At 39.8% G+C, this 21,370-nt stretch overlaps 1 protein-coding gene across 1 annotated transcript; it reads left to right on the forward strand.

Annotated features, from left to right (window-relative positions):
- Window positions 1-72: 72 nt before the first annotated feature.
- Window positions 73-20,700, forward strand: RBBP4 (RB binding protein 4, chromatin remodeling factor). Its single transcript, XM_027059785.2, has 12 exons — window positions 73-234; window positions 814-961; window positions 5,413-5,558; window positions 12,013-12,186; window positions 12,535-12,650; window positions 12,768-12,928; window positions 13,025-13,151; window positions 13,289-13,366; window positions 15,138-15,214; window positions 15,321-15,378; window positions 15,469-15,579; window positions 19,707-20,700. The coding sequence occupies exons 1-12, from the start codon at window positions 219-221 to the stop codon at window positions 19,770-19,772; spliced, it is 1,278 nt and encodes a 425-aa protein (XP_026915586.1). The 5' UTR covers window positions 73-218; the 3' UTR covers window positions 19,773-20,700.
- Window positions 20,701-21,370: the final 670 nt, after the last annotated feature.

A 21,370-nucleotide genomic window follows, 5' to 3' on the forward strand; every position in this document is an offset into this window, starting at 1 on the left:
TTTTGCGCGTCTGGATAGGCTGCGAACGCGGCTTCCCCGCCCACCCCACGGTTCGCTGCGCTCCAATTGGCCAGTGTTGGCGCGAAGGTGCGCGAGTCGGCCCTCACGCAGGGGCAGCAGGAAACAATAGAGGCCGCGCGCGCCGAGCGAGCGCCCGTAGCCTCCCCGCCCCTCCCGCAACGCTCGACCCCGGGATCCCCCCGGCTTGCCTGCCCGCCATGGCCGACAAGGAAGGTGAGGGTGCTGGGGCTGCCCCAGGAGGGCGGGAGTGCCGGGCTGGCGCCGCAGCTTCGACAGGGCCTAGCAGTGAAGGCAAGCCCGACTCTTGAGTGTTGTCTCCACCATCGAAGGCGTGAGGAGAAATCGCCCCGCGGGTCGGGCTAACGGCGCGCCTGTTCCAGCGGCGCGGAGGCCTGTCGCCGCGGCGTGGAGCTGCCGGAGTGGCGGGGGGGGGGGGGGGGCGGCGGAGGCTGTTTGGTCCCTCCCCGCGCTCCCTGTCGGTCGGCCCGCTTCTCCCGGGAGTGTCTACGCCGTTCCCTATCCCAGAGGCGGTGCTCGGGCCTCCTCGCCGGCTCCGTGGACCTAGCGCGTACCGGAGCGTGCTCCCGAGCTCGACGCCGTCGCCCCAACGCCTAACGGAGTGACTGGCCCGAGAGTGGTTGCGGACCCGCGACGGTAGGGAGGGGGGTCGGTACCTCCTGGGGTAGATTGAGGCAAATCTCCATTTCAGAATCGAGCTGTGCCGGTAGCTTTGGAAGTGTTTCCTCCGTTTCCATTTGTGTTTGCTAACTTAATTTGTTTTTAACTTTTTAGCAGCCTTTGATGACGCAGTAGAAGAACGTGTGATCAACGAAGAGTACAAAATATGGAAAAAGAACACCCCTTTTCTTTACGATTTGGTGATGACCCATGCTCTGGAGTGGCCTAGCCTAACTGCACAGTGGCTTCCAGATGTAACCAGGTGACGTGAATCTTTTGAACGTTATTTTGTTGTGTCCTCCTCAGTGGAGATTTCTCACATTGATTTTCCCTATTTTCCGCCAGTCTCTTGGAGAGGGCACGTGACCAAAGCCTATTGGTGACTTTTTTTCTAGGCCAAAAAAAAAATAAAATAAATAAATAAAAATGTAAAAATAATTTTGCAACTTAGCTGATAAGGGAAAATTTGTTTTCTTTTCCTGATATGAAATGAATAGCCTGTTAGAACTATAGTTGGCCAAATAATATAAAACGTGTCAGCTTTCAAAAAATGCCATGATGGGTCATTCTAGTACTTTCAGGAAAACGTTTGAATGTATAGGTAGTAGCTGGTTAGTACAAAGATGTGTATGACATGGTACCTGCCTTCAAGGAGCACATGTCTAGTTAGTTGAAGAGGCTGGTGTAGACTAATAATTATAGATACATGTGCTAAGAGCAGTTTTACGGAGATACTTAAGATATTTAGAACTAACACCTGAGGATGGGATGGTTTTTATATAAGGGAATTATGCATAGTGAAAGATTAATCACTTGTGTGTCTTACACATGAGAAACTTACCTCTAAGAGGATAAAATAATATTTCATTTAGCTTAGATTTATTGAGGGTCTGGTAGGTGCCACATATCAGGGTGTGCAAATTGAGATAAGTCACCTTCCCTACCTCGACTCCTTGTGTATATGGTATGGAAGATTTCCCCTCCCCCAAACCTTATTTGTAGGGAATATGGCCCAAGATCCCCAGTGGATGCCTGGAGCCATGGATAGTTCTGAAATCTATGTGTTATGTTTTTTCCTATACATGCATAACTGACAAAGTTTAAACAATGTAGGCACAATAAGAGACTAATGATAAAGCAGGATGATTATGACATACCATAACAAAAGCTGAGTGAATAATGTACCATAATAAAAGCTGGTCTCTTGCTGTCAAAATTTCTCACTGTACTCACCCTTCTTGTGATGTTGAGAAGACAAAATGCACATGTGATGAAATAAAGTGAGGTGAATGACATGGGCCTTGTGATGAAGTATTAGGCTACTACTGACCTGATGTTAAGTCAGAAGGAAGATCATCTGCTTCCGGATGGGACTGTAGTTGACCAAACTGAAGGAGGGGGGCTACTATATTACAGTGAAAAATAATTATCATGAGAGTGGCACAGATAAAATTATCAGAGGAAGGAAAAAATCACCTCAATTTAGGGTATCCTGAAAGGCTCCCAGGAGGAAATAACAATGCAAAGATGAAGGTGAATTTAAATAATACAAGGTTTTATAAAAACCAGTGTGCCTGTTGGAATAATGGGTTTTCTATTATAAAACTGTTTCACTTTTCAGAATAGCATTTAAAAATTACATTGTGTATTAAATAACTCCATTTCTTCAAAATTCATGTCTTTAGAATTCAAGATATTTGCAGAATATGGTTAATTAGGCCATGTTTCAGCTCAACAAGTAATAAAATTTGATACAAATTTTACTAATGACTTAAGAACAAGGCTGCTACCTTCACAGTGGCATTAAAAATGAGGAGATCTGTCCTAATGATGTTTAACAAACTTCTAAAAAAATACCTAGAAATTTAGAGTCAGAAGCTTTGTCATGACCAGGAATTCCCATGTTTAACTGATCATCAGAATTACTTGAGTTCAGGTTAAGTGGAGCCATTTCTGTCAGGAGTTCTCAATGGTAGTTCAAACCATTTAGGAGCTGGTGGCAGAGTAATTGATGAAAAATAGTTGGTGATTCCACAATCATGAGCTGCATGCATCATATTGGAACAGTGGATCCCAGATACTGGCCACTGCATACCTACTAAATCATTCTGGAACTATATTTTTAAAAACCTTCCTATATAATGTAGTTAGTAGCTCAATTTAGAAAGCAATGAATTAGACTAAAGTTTATTTATTTTGAGTGGGGGAGGGGGGATAGAGAGTTGTGCCCGGTCAGTGCAGAGCCCGATGCAAGGGCTCAAACTCACAAACCATGAGATGATGACCTGAGCTGAAGTCGTAAACTTAACCGACTGAGCCACCCAGGAGCCCCAAAGCTAATTTTTTTAAGACGAGGATTACTTAGAAGCAAGCATACCTATTGGCTTAGTGTTTAATATTTTGTGTCTGTTGGTCTTTTTCTTGTTTTTTTTCTTGTGGGGATGGTGTTTATTCATATCCTTTTTTTAAAAAAATACTACTATAGTTCTGTAGTATCTTTTTCCCCCACTTCCTGTGGTTCTTTGTTTAGCCGTCTAAATGTAGACATTCCCAGTTTTGTGTTGACAATTCTCTTTTCTTTCCTCTACTTTTTCTATGTAGCATATAGATGCCTATTGCCTCTGTGCAGAGGAATTTCTGTTGGTTCTCTCTAGACCCAATTTCTGAGTTCTTCCTGAATTTTCAGCAGCCTACTGGTGTCTTCTCTGAACTATCTTACTGGGTTCCCCAACATGACATTTTCCAAACTGAGTATATTCTTTCCATAGAGGTCCCAATCGGCTTTCTCCTGTTGTTCCTATTTCTCTTTATCATACTTGACTTTGGTTTGACATTTCCTAGGTTTTTCTCTTTCTCCACTCGATGGTTCATTTGTAAGCCTCAATGAATTACATTTGTATAATATTTCTTATCTAGACCAAAGGTTCTCAAACTTTAACATGCATTGTAATCAGCTGGAGGGATTGTAAAATAGATTGTGGTGCCCTGCATTCCAGGTTTCTGATTTAGTAGGTCTGGAGTGGATCTGAGAATTTAATTTGCCTTTCTGGATGAAGTTCCTAGATGCTGATGCTGGTGGTCCTGATACCACACTTGAAGAACCTCTACTTTACACTGTCAGATTAATCCTCCTGTGATAATTCAAATGGTGCTGTGTCCTTAGAAATTTTCCATGGTCCTTTGTTCCCTCTATAGTATAGAGTCTTGAATTCCTTAAGGTGGCACTCAGTACCCTAGAATCTGCTTTCTAGCCTTCTCTTTCCATTTTGCCATGTCCAAAGTCAGTTGGGATGTTGGTCCTAGTAGGTGTGAGTTCTTTTGTTTATTTTTAAAGTAATCTCTACACCCAACGTGAGGTTAAAACTCAGGACCCCCAAGATCTAAAGCCATATGCTCTACCAACTGAGCCAGCCAGGTGCCCCTCTAGTAGTTGTGTGATCTTAGGCAAGTTGCCTAATTTTCCTAAACCTCAAGTTCATCTTCATCTTTTGATGCATGGTTTGTAAGTGTTTAACATGGTATCTGGCATTTTGTAGACCTGCCCTTTGCTCAGTTCCCTTTCTTTGGAATACTGTCTTTCAAAACCCTTGTCTCTTCTAGGTTTTATCTCTCATTTTGGTATCTGCTTAAGTATCACCTCTTTCATGAATACTTCTTTAATTCCAGAAGCAATCTTATTTATTTATTTAAATTTTTTTTAGCATTTATTTATTATTGGGAGACAGTCACAGAGCGAGAGTAGGGGAGGGGCAGAGAGAGGGAGACACAGAATCTGAAGCAGGCTCCAGGCTCTGAGCTGTCAGCACAGAGCCTGACGCAGGGCTCCAACTCAACAAACTGCGAGATCATGACCTGAGCCAAAGTCAGTTGCTTAACCAACTGAGCCACCCAGGCGCCCCTATTTATTTATTTTTAAATTCTCATATTCTTATGTACGTTTCACGTATTTATTGACTTGTGTTTTAATTATTTGTATATGTGATTAATTGCCCCTGGTTTTTTAAGGGCATGAATCATGTCTTAATCATTTTTTGTACTTTGTAGTTTTTGGCACAGTGTGTCACTGATTAGGCACTTAGTAAATATTTGAACAATTAGTTTATCTAATAATTATTTTCTTTCCTATACCTTTTAATGAAATTAATGAAGTAACCTGAAGTGTTAGTGTACCCAGCGATTACTTTGTTTACCTCCAACCCATTGTGGAGGGTGAGAAATTAATTCACATTTTATTCTGTTAGATGTTTTACCCAAAGTAATTATAAATATTTTGTCAAGAAAATGAAGTGCTATGTAGTCCTATTAAGTGCTATGTAGTCTTCTCTATGGAAGATACATTAAAAGTCAGAAATGTGTAGGGGTGCCTGGGTGGCTCAGTCAGTTAAGTGTCCGACTTCAGCTCAGGTCATGATCTCACAATTCGTGAGTTCAAGCCCCGCGTTGGGCTCTGTGCTGACAGCTTGGAGCCTGGAGCCTGCTTTGGATTCTGTGTCTTCCTCTCTCTCTGCCCCTCCTTTGCTCATGCTGTCTATCTCTCAAAAGTAAATAAACGTTAAAAAAATTTTTTTTAAGTTAGAAATGTGGCTCATAATGACTTTGTCCTCTCAAAACCTGGTTATAATTGTGCCTTTTTGCGTGAAAATGTATATCACTACTTCATTGTCTCTATCAGCATTGCTAATTTGAATAGTGACCATATGTTGCTGTTAACAGACCAGAAGGGAAAGACTTCAGCATTCATCGACTTGTCCTGGGAACACACACGTCGGATGAACAAAACCACCTTGTGATAGCCAGTGTGCAGCTCCCTAACGATGATGCTCAGTTTGATGCTTCCCACTACGATAGTGAGAAAGGAGGTAGGAATCTTAAAAACAAAAGAAGGAATAATGTGTGGGTTATATTTTTTATATTTTTGAAGTATCATGAAACGAATGTTGTTTGATAAATTAGTCTGTCAAGTTAGTAATAAGATTTTGAGCTTTGGAAAGCCTGGGTTTGCAGTACAGATATTAAGTCTCAGAAGAGCTACTTAACACATAACATGGTTCTGTGCCTTTTCTATAAACCTCTCTCTACTAAGGAGGTTTTTGTTGTTGTTGTCGTTTTCCTTATGTTTATTTATTTGGGGGGGGGGGTGGTATGGAGAACATGCCAAGCAGGCTCTATGCTGCCAGCACAGAGCCCAACGCAGGGCTCGAACTCATGAACCATGAGATCATGACCTGAGCCAAAATCAAGAGTCGGACACTTAACCAACTGAGCCATCCTGGTGCCCCTTTTTATTGTTTTTTAATTTAAGTAATCTCTACACCCAACGTGGGGCTCACACTCAAAACCCCAAGATTAAGAGTTGCATGCTCTATTGACTGAGCCAGCCAGGTGCCCCAAAAGTCTACCATTTCTGTTTTTGTGCATGCATTCTCAGCTTGGGAGATAATTGCCCCCAAGGGGATGAAAATTTGTTCTCAGAGAGTGGGATGTGTGAAAACCATCTTAATTCTTTAAATGTGTAAAGCATAGATGTGCATGGTGTACATAAATATACAGGGTATCTATGGTATTAAAATTTCATCAAGAGTGTCAGAAAAGATGTTTTATAAAACATCTTGTTTCTTGGGGAAAAAAGACTAAGAAACACTGGCTTAAATTACGCTTTCTCAGATTGAAGTGGTAGAAAGGACAACCATGGCACTTGATATGTATATAAAAATTAAATGAGCCATTTAATTGTATCCTATTTTTAGGAGATGACCTAAGGGTTTAACTAAATACTTTTTCCCTTTTAGTAGAGGTGGAAATGGGTGAGTTACCTTTGTTGTTACCCTTGAACGCAAGTTAGTACCAAGAGGTAAAAGATACACTCTCATTGAGATTTGCGATCTTTTAAAAAAAATGGATGTTTAATGTTTCTTTCCTTAGATTTCTCCTGACTAGCAGAATCCATTTTTTATCTAAGTTCTTTTGAGCTCCCTCCAGTTATTTGCCAGGATCGTTCTGTGCAGTTAATCTTTTGATTACTCCATATTTGCCTTAGGGTGATACAGAATGCAAAGTAGTAAGTTCTTAAGGTAATGATCTGCAAACATGATTTTGTGTCACTGACCCAAGTATATGTGATCTGATTATTGGGAAGTTATTTTCTTGATAAGCATTAGTGTTGGGGGTGGGGGGTGGGCACTGAATCTAAGAATCCGAAGATTTTGGCTTGAGATCCTGTTATGCCTCTCATTAGCTGTGTGGTTTTGGATAAATCATTTAGCCTCTCTGAGCATTAATTTCCTTTTTATTAAATGAAGATAAATTGTGGGTCGCCTGGGTGGCTCAGTCGGTTAAGCATGTGACTGGAGCTCAGGTCATGATCTCACGGTTCGGGAGTTCAAGCCCTGCATCAGGCTCTGTGCTGACAGCTCAGAGCCTGGAGGCTGCTTTGAATTCTGTATCTCCCTCTCTCTCTGCCCCTCCCTCACTTGCGTGTGTTCTCTCTCTGTCTCTAAACATTAAAAAATTTAATTAAAATCTTTAAAAAAAATGAAGATAAGTTGTTTGGAAATAGGATTTTTGGTTTAGTGACAAAGCAATATTCTGATGGGTAATGTAATAAATTATTTTAAAAATCAAAGCAAATACCGAATGCCAGGGTTTTTCCTTGGTACTAGGGATACAGCATAGAATAGGCTTTTCTGGCCTAATGTATCTTGAACATCTTTTTGTGTAAGACATAGCTCCTTTTTTGTTTTGTTTTGTTTTGTTTTGTTTAGACATAATTTCCTTTTGATGGTTATATAGTGTGTCATAATTAACTATCCCTTACTTGACATTTAGGTGGTTTCCAATTTTCGGACTTCAAAAACGGTACTTGTACCATATGTCCTTTATAGTTTTACTATAGAATAAGTTTTGTTTTTCTTTTTTAATTTTTTTTTTTTGATGTTTATTCATTCTTGAGAGAGACAGCATGAGTGGGGCAGAAGCAGAGAGAGAGGGAGACACAGAATCCAAAGCAGGCTCCAGGCTCTGAGCTATCAGCACAGAGCCCGACGTGGGGCTCTAACTCACAAACAGTGAGATCATGACCTGAGCCGAAGTCAGATGCTTAACCAACTGAGCCACCCAGGCGCCCCATTATAGGATAAATTTTCTAAGTGGAAGGCCGATCAGAGCAAAACTGCCCTCCAAAAAACATTCAATCCCACCAATAGCAATCGTATTTGTATGTTTCTCCATGCCCTCGGCAACATTGGATTTACCTGTCCAACTTTTCTCTGATGTCCTTCAGATATTGTGTCATTCTTTGAATGCCTTCATCATTCCAAGATTTTAAAATATTTAGCTGTTGTTTTCTGGTACTTATGTTTTAACCATTAAAACTATAATCTTCCTGGTATTTGTTTTGGTATTGGGTACGGAGTAGGAATCTAAGCATTTTTCTAAGTGGTTAGCAATTTTTTATCTTACTTTATTTATTTAAAATTTTTTTTTTAATGTTTGTTTATTTTGAGAGCCCATGCCTGAGCAGGGGAGGGACAGAGAGAGAGGGAGAAAGAGAATCCCAAGCAGACCCTGCACTGTCAGCTCGAAGCCCCACGAGGGGCTCAATCCCACTGAGATCAAGACCTGAGCCAAAATCAAGAGTTGGAAACTTAGCCAACTGAGCCACCCAGGCACCCCAGCAATTTTTTAAAAACCATTTGCTGGCAAATTATTTTCTTCACTGGTTTTAGAAGTGGCATTTTTTAACATATATACTCAAGTCTTTTTCTGGTAATTGAGTTTTTTGAACAGCATCAAGCCAATTTTTGCTTCATCCCCCTTAATGTTTAATTATGGAGAAACAACTTAAAATACCAGTAATTATATTTGTACCACTATATAAATCATCCTATTTAATCCTCACAAGGAAACTGATACTCATAGATGTTTCGTAACTTGCCCTAAGGTTACATAGCTTATCTCCCATTTCTCCCTCTTCTCTTTACTTCCCTTCCCTCTCCCCCCCCCCCCCCCCCATCTTCAGATCACTGGATAGGCTTCTCTCCATATGGTCTTAACAATGGATGGAAGTACATAATATCATAGTGTCTCTTAGGTGGTGGTGAAGTAGATAGTTACTAGTCTCTCTCACTCTCAGATGAAATGTCCTGGACTCTCAGATTGAACTATTGTAATGAGTTACCATCCACTTGACCCCATTTGGTTTTAGGTAATTGATGTCAGATAGCTTCAAAAGATCATTGAACTTCCAAAGTGAAAACTAAAAACTGACTTAGTCTTGTTTTGACGTTAAAATAATTTGTGTTTATATTAGGTTCAGCCTGGCTATAGTCACGTTTTAAGCCCTTATAAAATAGATTAGATGTAAAAAATTTTTATTAATACTTATTTTTGAGAGAGCAAGTGCACACAAGCAAGCAGAGGAAGGGCAAAGAGAAGGAGACAAAATCTGAAGCAGACACCACTCTGTCAGCGCAAAGCCCATTGTGGGATTTAGGGCTTGGGGCTTGAACCTACTAACTGTAAGATCATGGCCTAAGCCAAAGTCACAACTGACTGAGCCGCCCAGGTGCCTCTAAAATTTACATTTAAATGACTCTGTTACCAAGATTGTCCAATATCAAGTTTATTTCTAGCAACTTATTTGGGGAATTTTTTTTTTTAAGATATCTTTAGTCTTTTGTCTGAATTATACATAATAAACTGTTATTAAATCATGATGAGATAGTTAACGGATATTAGAGTTTACTCTTTATGGTGAAAAGGTTTTTATGGGCTGAAAGAGTGGCTTAGAGGTAGAAGTCAATGCCGGTTACCTAGTTCGTTGGGGAAAATACTGGCTGGGAGGGACACAATAGTGCCTTCTGGGAGGCTGGAAATTTCTGTATTTTGATCTGGGTCGTGGTTTTCCTAGGGTATACATTTGTAAAAATTTGTCAAACTAGGCACTTATACTACATTATAGCTCAAGTTTTTTTAATACCATTTTATATGGAGAGAAGCAAACAAAATAGAAATATAACTGGACTTTGATAGCCATTTAATTATTGTACATTGATACCTCAATCTTTCCTATTTCAGATTTGGCCTTTCATATACCAGCTTTAACTTAACCCCTAATTATTTTTTAAATTGATAAATCATCATCTTCACAAAAACTCAATTGTGAATCCTCTAAGCTGACTTATTACTGTACTTTATCCACAGTTAGAGAGTTCCTCTGTTTAGTATGTATCCCACACCAAAATACCCCACATTCTGTAGTTAATACCCTTGTTCTGCAGACTCTGTGCCAGCTGTTGTTCTTCCCTTGTTATTGGTATCTGTTTTCTGGTAGTTCTGCTTTTTTGTCATAGTCATCTGTAGTTACATTTTATCTCTGTGTGTTTGGACTGAAAGTTCCTTGCAATCACATCCTATCATGCCTTCTTTTTTTACATCATAGATGCTCATGGTCTAGAGTTCTGGGGGAAAATTCATTTAACGTGTTTTTTTTTCTCTTTTAGTGTCTATTTTGAGCTTTTATTTTTAGATTTTTAGCCTGTATGAAACATTTGCATTTCAACGTCTAAAAGTTAACTTGGAAGTTGAAAGTTATCTAATCTGCCAGCCATATTACCCATCTGTATCCTTGCATTTTAAAAAGATTTTTGTCCTGGGGTACCTGGGTGGTTCAGTTGGTTAACTGTCTAACTCTTGGTTTCAGCTCAGGCCGTGATCACTGTTCATGAGATCAAGCCCCATGTTGGGCTCAACACTGACAGCACAGAGCCTTTTGGGGATTCTCCCTCTCCCTGCCACCCTCCCAAATAAACTTAAACAAAATTTTTTTTTGTCCTCCAAAGTGTAACACTTAGTAACAGTACTCTTGACAGCATTTTCATTTACAAGTTAATTTCACAGCTTTGCTTTATGAATAAAGTATTTCAGGCTCAGAGAAATTGAAGGTCTTCCTCCAAATCACTAAGCTAAGTGGCAGTTAGGCCAACATCCGACTCTTACTTAGATATCTTATTCTGCCTTTTGTAATTCTTTGACTGATAGTTAACTACCTTTGTTTGTTTATATGTTGCTTTGCCAAGATTTACATAATCACAAATTATATTGTTACACATTTTATGGTGACACTTGGGAGAACTAAGTGCATACAGTAGTCAAATGTGAATAAGAAATGTTTTTATCTATTCTTTGCCTGGTTTATTTCAGCTAAGGATCATGGTTGGCATATGTAAGTGGGGGTTAGGAAAACGAAACTACCTCTTGGGCTCTGTGTTTTGTCACTGGACTAAAAGAAATGGTATAGGGAAAAGATAATGGTGTGATGGTATTTCAGAAAGGACATTCCAAACCAGGTCTTCAAATAAATGGTATAGGAAGAACTCTTTAGTACCTGGCATACTGTGTACTCTAATATTCATTAAAATAGTAACTTAGGTTCTGTTTATTCAGCACTTTCGGTATTTTAAGTGAGATTTAAAAATTGATTATTGACAGGTGTTTGGGTGGTTCATTCGGTTAAGCGTCTAACTTCAGCACAGGTCATGATCTCACAGTTCGTGGGTTTGATCCCCACGTTGGGCTGTGTGCTGAGAGCCTGGAGCCTCCTTCGGATTCTGTCTCCCTGTCTCTCTCTGCCCCTCCCCTGCTCGCACACTGTCTCTTTTTGCCTCTCAAAAATAATAAATAAAGGTTAAAAATTTTTTTTAATTGCTTGAGAATCTGCTTTTTGATTTAGTTTGTTTATTATTTTTGAGAGAGGGAGAGGGAGAACTCCAGCAGGGGAGGGACAGAGAGGGGGAGACAATCTGAAGCAGGCTCTGCGCTGACAGCAGTGAGTGAGATCATGACCTGACTTGAAGTTGAATGCTTAACAAACTGAGCCACCAAAGCACCCCAAGAACCTACTTTTGAAGTGGAATTGGTGTAGTGTTCCTACTTTTAGATAGCTTATATATTTATTAATTATACAACTCTCCAGAGTTGGTGTAGTTATGGCTGAAAGAATACTAGACTGGGAATCAAAAAATGGGGATTCACATTAGGTTCTGCCAAAGTCATGTCACTAGGAACACATTAATGTAGGTACTCCAGATTTCTGTTTTTCTTTGTAAAAATTTTGAGGATATTAACTGTTCCCTACTGTGTAGTATTGCAATAAGAATCAATAAAAGGTGTGAAAACACTTTATACTGCTGACAAATGTCTAGATTACTTCTCTTACATCAGTTTGCTGATAAAAAGCAAACTTGGCCTGTGTCATCATTTGAGTGACATAGGGTATCTCTTGCTTTGTCCTCATTTGCAATTTCTTATTTACAGAATTTGGAGGTTTTGGCTCAGTTAGTGGAAAAATTGAAATAGAGATCAAGATCAACCATGAAGGAGAAGTAAACAGGGCACGCTATATGCCCCAGAACCCTTGCATCATTGCAACAAAGACTCCATCCAGCGATGTTCTTGTTTTTGACTATACCAAACATCCTTCCAAACCAGGTACCTGCCCTCTTTAGTTCAAATACAGATAATGAGTCGCTGTGGGAATACATTGCTCCACTCAATTGGAATTTAATTGCTTGTTGTTCTTTGTATAATTTATACTGGTGATTTATACTGGTATGTGTGGGTATTGTTCATTCTTCTTACCCAGGTGGGGAAAAAAGTGCTTTTTTACACAGAATAGAGTGATGCTCATTTTAATTTTAAGCATTCTTTGATCATAATGGGTCTGTATCGCTGTAGATATGAAGAGCCTTCAAACTCTTGATCAAAATTCCATTATGTTTAGTAGACCCAAGGAGGAAGTGGGCTCTGGATAGTCTTGATATGTCGGTTACTTTGCAGACCCTTCTGGAGAGTGCAACCCCGACCTGCGTCTCCGTGGACATCAGAAGGAAGGCTATGGGCTTTCTTGGAACCCAAATCTCAGTGGGCACTTACTTAGTGCTTCAGATGACCACGTGCGTATCCTTCCCATTTTGAAGCAAATCTGGGCTAGTTATCAGTTGGTTTCTTTTCTGGGGTGTGTGGGAAAGTGAGAATCTTCCATTTATATAATAGTTAATTTTACATTTAAGACCATCTGCCTCTGGGACATCAGTGCTGTTCCAAAGGAAGGAAAAGTTGTGGATGCGAAGACCATCTTTACAGGGCATACAGCAGTAGTAGAAGACGTTTCCTGGCATCTGCTCCATGAGTCTTTGTTTGGGTCAGTTGCTGATGATCAGAAACTTATGATGTGAGTAGAATCGTGTTTTAATTTCTTCTTTGTTATCCAAGTTTTATATTGTTACCTATTTTAAGCTTTTTTCCTGTTTTTTCTTTTTTATCAAAGCTGGGATACTCGTTCAAACAATACTTCCAAACCAAGCCACTCAGTTGATGCTCACACTGCTGAAGTGAACTGCCTATCTTTCAATCCTTACAGTGAGTTCATTCTTGCCACAGGATCAGCTGACAAGGTCAGTTTGTTTTATTTTAAGAAAAAACATAGGGTGAATTTCTCTGGCTTCCTTTGAATGCACAGAGATCTTTTAGTTACGGAATTTCTTCTCATTAAAAAAAAATTGATTGTTCTTGCTTTCCTTTTTGTATGTAGACCGTTGCTTTGTGGGATCTGAGAAATCTGAAACTTAAGTTGCATTCCTTTGAATCACATAAGGATGAAATATTCCAAGTAAGAAAAACTAATGTGCTTTTTTTTTTTTCTTTAAGGAAAACCTGAATGTGTGAGTAGGCACACTTGTGGCTTGTCCCATTACTATAAATAATAAAAACCTTCTACATGTTTATGCTAATCTCTAGGAATTGGGATTGTTATTTCTATACTTCCTCAAACTGGTCATTGGCCACTTATATTCTTGAGGTATTAAGAAAATTAGTGCCTGGGGACGCCTGGGTGGCTCAGTCGTTTAGGTGTCCGACTTTGGCTCAGTTAGTGAGTTCAAGCCCCGCGTCAGGCTCCACGCCTGTTTGGGATTCTCCATCTCTTTCCCTGTCTGCCCTTCCCTCCCTCCCTCTTTCTCTCTCTCTCTCAAAATAAATAAACTTAAAAAATTAAACCACAAAAAAAGAAGGAAAATTAGGGTCTGATTTTATTCTTGTCTCTGACCCTTGTCTCTTACCTTATTTCCAGAACTTGCCATGTCTGTTGATTTTGTAGTTGAAGCCTAAAGTGCTAGCTCCCATGTTTCCTGCCTCATGAGTTTAAGCTCCTTTCTTAATCTGGAAAAACTGACTCAGTCAAGAAATGTTGCACTATGTTCAAAGCTTATTGCTGGAAAACTGTGAGGAATATGTTCTAGTCTTTGCCGCCAAAGAGCTTACAATTCTATAGCAAGGAAAGGCCCATTTAGAGTCACCATAATAAAAGATGGTCAAGTGTTAAGAACCTAAAAGTGGTCAAATTTAATTTTGGTTGTGTGAAAGTGGCCTCTGAACTAGTCTCTAGGTGAGCCATTTTCCCATGCACTTAGTCTCACTTAACCTTATTTTCTACTCTCAGCCTCTCCAGTGAACATTTTGTCTTTACTCTGTCTTTTTGTCCTTGCCTGAAATGGTATTCTTGCCAGGAGTATGTCTAAATTCCTCCCTAAGTATTGGTCACTAATGCACTCTTATCCGTACTGTGAACCTAGGACTTTCTTATCAAACAGTGTAACGATATGTGATTTTGTTGTGTGTGTAGTAGCTAACTTTAATAAAGTCATTATTGTAAGGAGTCATTTTTTATCAGTTTTATAGTGCTGAATTTATAGTAAGTATTTGAGAAAATAGATATTGTGTGTATGTGTTTTGCATTTTGGTTCTAAGGTCAGAATTGGATTACATTCAGCCAGAAGCCAGAATTAGTAAGAATAGATAAGATCAGATCCTCAAAAATATAAGATGAGCACCTGGCTGGCTCAGTTGGTGGAGCATGCAACTCTTGATCTTGGGGTCGTGTGTTCAAGCCCCACTTTGGGTGTGGAGCCTACTTTAAAGTTTAAAAATCTTTAAAATACGTACATGTAAAGTGAAAAAGAACAAAAGCTGACTTCCTAGGTTTAGTGATAGATTATTTCCATATAAGAAACAGTATTATCTAGCTGTCAAGTTTTATAACATCTAAAATACGTTGATTTCTTCTTTTATTTACAAAATGTTTTAATTGTTAAATATAATTTAGGTATTTTCTCCTCAATTTTTAAATTTTTTTTTAATGTTTATTTGTGTTTTGAGAGAGAGACAGAACGTGAGTGGGGGAGGAACAGAGAGAGAAGGAGACACAAAATCGGAAGTAGGCTCCAGGCTCTGAGCTGTCAGCACAGAGCGCGACGTGGGGCTCAAACTCATGAACCGTGAGATCACAACCTGAGCTGAAGTCAAACGCTTACTGACTGAGCCACCTAGGTGCCCCCTCCCTGAATTTTCTAAATGCTTTTCTGTTTCCTTCATTCTTACTATAGGTTCAGTGGTCGCCTCACAATGAGACTATTTTGGCTTCCAGTGGTACTGATCGCAGACTGAACGTCTGGGATTTAAGGTAAATCTTGTGTTAGTTACTTTTTGTGGAGTTAACTTTATTTATACTTTCCCAAATTAGTTACTCAGGATAAATGTTTTAACTTATAAAAATTTTCTTGTGCTAGTAAAATTGGAGAGGAACAATCCCCAGAAGATGCAGAAGATGGGCCACCAGAATTGTTGGTATGTTACGCACACCGAGTAGTATTGAAATAGTCTGTATTTATTGTCCTCTATCTGTTCCTCATATCTTTGTTTTTCTCCCTCTTGCAGTTTATTCATGGTGGTCACACTGCCAAGATATCTGATTTCTCCTGGAATCCCAATGAACCTTGGGTGATTTGTTCTGTATCAGAAGATAATATCATGCAGGTTTGGCAAATGGTAAGTGTTAATCATTTATTTGGGGGAGGTTAGGTAAATGAGATGTAGTGTCACTTCATATTTATAGACTTTAACGAATACCACTGGCCTCTCTGGTCAGTTTATTCCTGAGTATGACTTTAGCACTTAGCTGCACATTATCATTTTCAAGTGTCTGCTTGTTACCTTTATCTTCTTGTCCCAGTGGTGTTTCAGACTCAAACCAAACTTCTCTCCCCCTTTACCTTACTCTCCCCTTTCCTCCTGATTTTCCTGTTTCCTATATGGCTCTAGTGTCTTCTCCAGCTCTTCCAACTTGAAAACTCAAGAGTTTTCTATTATCACTAGACTTCTAAGTCTAGTTCACTTACCAGGTTTAACATTGTCTGTCTGCAGGGTCATATCTATACTCCTCTTACAGAATACACACTTACATACCTACTTTCCTGTTTCTACTACACACCCTAGTTTTTGTCAGATTCTTACTACTACTTTCTAGACTATAATAACCTCCTTGCTGTTGGCTTGCCTTCTGCTTTCCCCTCTTTGCTGGCAGTTGAATCTTTGAGAATGGCATTCCTTTGAAGTGGCTTATGAACATGCCCAGCACATGCCTACCACAGTGGCACAGCATCAAATACTATCATTTCTCCATGAAGTTTTAGTAGATGCTGAAAACATCCCTGCCCTTTATACCCCAGTGGGAGGTGATTGAGGTGAATTCTTTGAATTTCCAGAGAGCTTGGAATTTAATAAAAGAGAACTATGATGTCTAATATATAGCAGAGTTAGAAATACTTGCCTTCTGGGATGGATGGTGGTTGATAGTTGGACATAAGGTGAATGGGCTTAATGCCTCTGAACGGTACACTTAATAATGATTCAGATGGGGGCTGTCTGGGTGACTCAGTCGGTCAAGTGTCTGACTTCAGCTCAGGTCATGATCTCCTGGTTAGGTGAGTTCAAGCCCTGCATCAGGCTCACTGCTATCAGTGCAGAGCCCACTTTGGATCTGCTGTGTCCCCTGCCCCTTCCCCACTCACACTGTCAAAAATGAAATGCTTTTAAAAAGTGGTTAAGATGGTAAATTTAAGATATTTTTCGTAAGTTTTTTTGGAGAGAGAGCATGTGTGCAAGTGGGGGAGGGGCTGAGAGGGGGAGAATGAGAATCCCAAGCGGGCTCTGTGGTGTCAGCCCTGATCCTGACGCTCAGTCCCACAAACGGGGTCATGACCTGAGTCAGAATTAAGAATCAGATATTTAACTGCCTTAGCCATCCAGGCGCCCCAAGATGGTAAATTTTATGTGTTTACCACAGATTTTTTTAAATGTTTGTTTTCGTTTTAAAATAGCGTGAGTGGGGGAGGGGCAGAGGGAGAGGGAGACACAGAATTCAAAGTAGGCTCCAGGCTGTCAGCTGTTCGCATAGAGCTGGACACAGGGCTTGAACTCACAAACCAGGAGATCATGACCTGGGCGGAAGTCCAATGTTTGACTGAGCCACCCAGGTGCTCCTGAGATTAACATATTGTATGGTGTATCTGTACTTTGGAATATTATGTATCAAAAAGAAATGTGCTTTGTTTTTATAAGATACCCATGACATTTTAAGTAGGAAAAGGGCAGGTTGTAGAACAATGGCATGCTGTAATCCCTCATGTTAAAATTATTGTAGCTAGTGTTTAATTAGGGGTGCCTGGGTGCGCCTGCATGCGTGCACTCTCAAAGATAAACATTTTTTAAAAATTATGTGTAACTATTTAGAAGGCTATTTGTCAAAATGTGGTTGGTATATTTAGGGAGTATTTTTATTTCTTCTTCCTTTTAGTAATAATTATGTGTTATATGTGTAAACAGAAAATCTGGCTCACCTTTTTCCTTGTATTGTACCCACATAAAATTAATATAAAAATTAAAGACGGAAAAGTGAAATAGTCTGCCTTGGATAGCCTTTAAATTAAAAATATTTTAGTTGTTCCCATGGGATTGTTGTAGTAGATTGAACTACATCATCTTCAGGCAGGCCAGGTATTTTCTTGGTTTTTTTTAGAATTGTGGTAAAAGAAAAGGAGAATTATAAAATAAATATTTGGTCTTTGTCCAGGTTCCTAGCACAGAGGTCCTAAAACCTTTGGGATTGTCAGAGTGGTAGAAGTCTCTATTCCTATTTATAAAGAGCCCCTTTTGGCCACGCCTGAGTTTAGGCTAAGGAGGTAACTTAGGGCCACTGGATAGCCTCAGGTTAGGTCTGGGCTCCCAAAAGACTGAACAGTTGATTGGAAAACTTTTCAGTCCCTCCCACCCACAAGCAGAGGGGATTGCGCCCTGTAAAGACTCTTGAAAAGCCTCTATAAAACTTCTCGATGCAATGAGCTTCCAAGTTGTTAAATAGATCGATGCTGCCTAGGGAAGGCATGGACGCTCTGTGCTCCCTTTTCACCGTGCCCTGGTCATCACTGCCATTTGACTATTCCTGAGTTTTAAGTTGTAAACTGCTGATACTAAATAAAAGTTTTCATGATTTTATGAGTCATTCCAGCAAATTATCAAATCTAAGATAGCAGGGGGTGGGAGGGCAGCCTGTGGAAACCCCCAAGTTTTATAGGCAAGTTGGACAGAAGTACCTGGTTAGTCTGGGCACTCGGCTTGACACTGGCCTCTGAAGTGAGGATTATCGTCTTGTGGGACCAGGCCCTTAAACCTATGGAGTCTGACACTACTTCTAGGTGTAGTTAGTGTCAGGATTGAATTGAATTGTTAGACACCTTTGGGTGAAAAAGACAGTTACACATTCGTTGTCAGAAAACATTACAAAATCGTATACCTTCCTGTTGCAGTCAGATCACAGGCTTTTTAAAGATAAGACTGTCCCATCCTCTGCAGCACCTAGCCTAGTGATTTGTGCACAGTAGATGCTAAGTAAGAACAGTTAACTTTCCCCAAATAAAAGTATTTTCTGTATTTAAGATTATGCCTTTGGCTGCAAGTTTTTCATCAAATAATAGAAGTAGAGTTTATTTTATGCTAGAGCAGTTTTCTTTTTTCTTTTTACATTTCTTTTTTTTTGAGAGAGCGAGCACATGCGCAAGCAGGGGAGGGGCAGAGAGAAAGAGGGAGACAGGATCTGAAGCAGGCTCCATGCTGACAGCAGAGCACCCGATGTGGGGCTCGAACCCATGACCTGCAAGATCATGACCTGAAGTTGGACGCCCAACTAACTGAGCCACGCAGGTGCCCTTAGAGCAATTTTCTTTTAAAAATATTCATAAATTGAGATTTGAAACCCATGGTGGCGGGGGGGGGGGGTCTCTTAATGAACGCTTATTTATTTTTTACTGTAATCACAGAATTATGCAACCGTCACCATAGTAATTTACTCCTCAGAAAAACTGCATACCCATTAGCCATCACTCCCTATTTTTCTCCAGTCCACCCAGCAGTAGGCAATCCCCAGTCCACTTTACGGATTTGCCTGCTCTGGACACTTACTATAAACTAAATAATACAATATGTGACTACCTTTTTTTTTATTGCCACATACCATTTTTTATTCATCATTTGATGGGCATTTGTGGTGTTTTTACTTTTTTTAATTTTATAAATTTTTTTTAATGTTTTATATTTTTTTGAGAGAGAGAGCGACAGCGCGAGCAGGGGAGGGACAGAGAGAGGGAGACACAGAATCTGAAGCAGGCTCCAGGCTCTGAGCTGTCAGCACAGAGCCTGATGCGGGGCTTGAACCCACAAACTGTGAGATCATGACCTGAGCCAAAGTCTGACGCTCAACCAACTGAGCCACCCAGGCGCCCCTGTCGTTTTTACTTTTTGACTCTTGTGACTAACGTCCAATAAAAGGACTCCTGAAGGTTGAGTGTGAAGACAAACAGTAACCATACTTCAGTTTTGTGGGAATGTCCTAATCTACTTGGCCTGTGGGCCAGCTGCCTGTTTTTATTGGAACATAGCCATACCCATTCATTTTCAGATGGTCAATGGTTGCTTTCATGCAGCAACTGCAGAGCTGAATAGTTGCTACAGAGACTGGTTCAGTCTCTCTCTCTGGCCTGATCTGTTTTTGAAACTTTAACTTCAAGAAATATCTTCCATGTTTACTAAATGCCCTTTCTCTGTTTCTTGTTTTTGGGCAGGCAGAGAACATTTATAATGATGAAGACCCTGAAGGAAGCGTGGATCCAGAAGGACAAGGGTCCTAGATATGTCTGCACTTCTTGTGATTTTAGACTCCCCTGTTTTTCCTCTCAACCCTGAGATTGATTTAACACTGGTTTTGAGACACAGACTTTGTTTGGCTATCCCTCTATGATAGATAGGTACCATCAACAATGTTACTAGCCCAAACAGAGGGTGTTTTCTAAATATTAACTGGGGGACTTGATTCAGTAAAACCACAGACTTCTATTTAAATTTTCTTCAGGAATTTTCTAGTAACAAAGGTCTAAAGTAGCCACTTTAGAAAGGGGAATATTGTGTGTGGTTATTTTTCTTCTTAGGCTGTATCCCCAAGTTTTTCAGACTCCTTTAAGTTAAGGCTAAAGTGAGGAAGGAATAGAGCCAAGTGAGGTAGGTGTCTGAGCCATGGAGTATAAATACCACACGATGTCATTTTTATTCAGGAAATGGGGGAGATTCAAGTCCTATAAATTCCTCTTCTGAAATCTTCACACCTGACTTTCCAGGATGCACATTTTCCTATGTAGACCAGTCTCCCCTGTTTCTTCAGTTAAGTCAAACCTATGTGTTCCTCTTTCCCCATATATTTTTGCTTGTTAGTGTATTTCTTGAGCTGTTTTCATATTTCTTTCCTTTCTGTGAAATGGTTTTTTTAAAAAACTTGGGACCACCAAGTTGTAAAGATGTATGTTTTTACCTGACAGTTATACCACAGGTAGACTGTCCAGTTGAGTTGAGAAGAGTGAATTGATAGCTTGTATTTGTTTTTAAAATTAAATTAATCCTGGATAAGAGTTGCTTTTTTTTTTTTTTTTTTTTAAAGGAGTTAGTCCTTGACCACTAGTTTGGTACCATCTCTATTTTGGGTGACCTGTTTCACCAGCAGGCCTGTTACTCTCCATGACTAACTGTGTAAGTGCTTATAATGGAATAAATTGCTTTTCTACATAACCCCATGCTGATGGGTTTTATTTAGTACATAACATTCATCAAACACCAGTCTGGCTTCTCGAAGGGTTGTTCAGAGGACAGTAATTGTCTCTGGTCTTTGACTATCAAGAGCAGAATGAAATATAATAGACCCAGAGCTAGAGAAAAGAGGTTCACTCCTTCCCAGGGAAAGTGCAAGACATAAAATGCTGAACCCAAGAGGCACAGGATTAGTCTTTGATAAAATCACATCTTTTTGAAGTCTCTCTAGAGAACTACATGGACTTTCAAGACTGTCAAAGGCAATGTGGCAGAGAGCATTTAAGGCAAATTTTAAATTTGGAAAAGGTGTTTGAACCTTTTCCCATAGAGAGGTTGAATCTCCCCAGTATATTTTTCACTGGGGTCTGTACTTAGAGGTTAGAAATAATAGGCTCTTGAAAGCCTTTATCACCAAGTACCATAACCAGATAAAATGCCTGGTTCTTTGCCAGGCACTCAATTTAACGGAGTAGATCACTCTGACCCAGAATCATTTTCATGAGACACAGTCTTTGGGAAAATCTGAGTATTCTTAACCTTTAGGTTCAAATCTGGATTGGTTCCTTTTTTCCAAGTCAGTAGTTCTTTTAGAGTATAGCGAAAATTATCTTCACAGAATTAGGAGTAAACTGTATGAGTCTGCACAGAC

The sequence above is a fragment of the Acinonyx jubatus genome, chromosome C1 (genome assembly GCF_027475565.1).
Source record: "Acinonyx jubatus isolate Ajub_Pintada_27869175 chromosome C1, VMU_Ajub_asm_v1.0, whole genome shotgun sequence".
Lineage (NCBI taxonomy): Eukaryota > Metazoa > Chordata > Mammalia > Carnivora > Felidae > Acinonyx > Acinonyx jubatus.

What these genes read in the sequence shown, in the direction of transcription:
- RBBP4 (XM_027059785.2), top strand. An exon ending in GATGATCAGAAACTTATGAT is followed by an intron (nt 12,929 to 13,024) that starts GTGAGTAGAATC and finishes TTTTTATCAAAG; the next exon opens with CTGGGATACTCGTTCAAACA. An exon ending in ATGGGCCACCAGAATTGTTG is followed by an intron (nt 15,379 to 15,468) that starts GTATGTTACGCA and finishes TCCCTCTTGCAG; the next exon opens with TTTATTCATGGTGGTCACAC.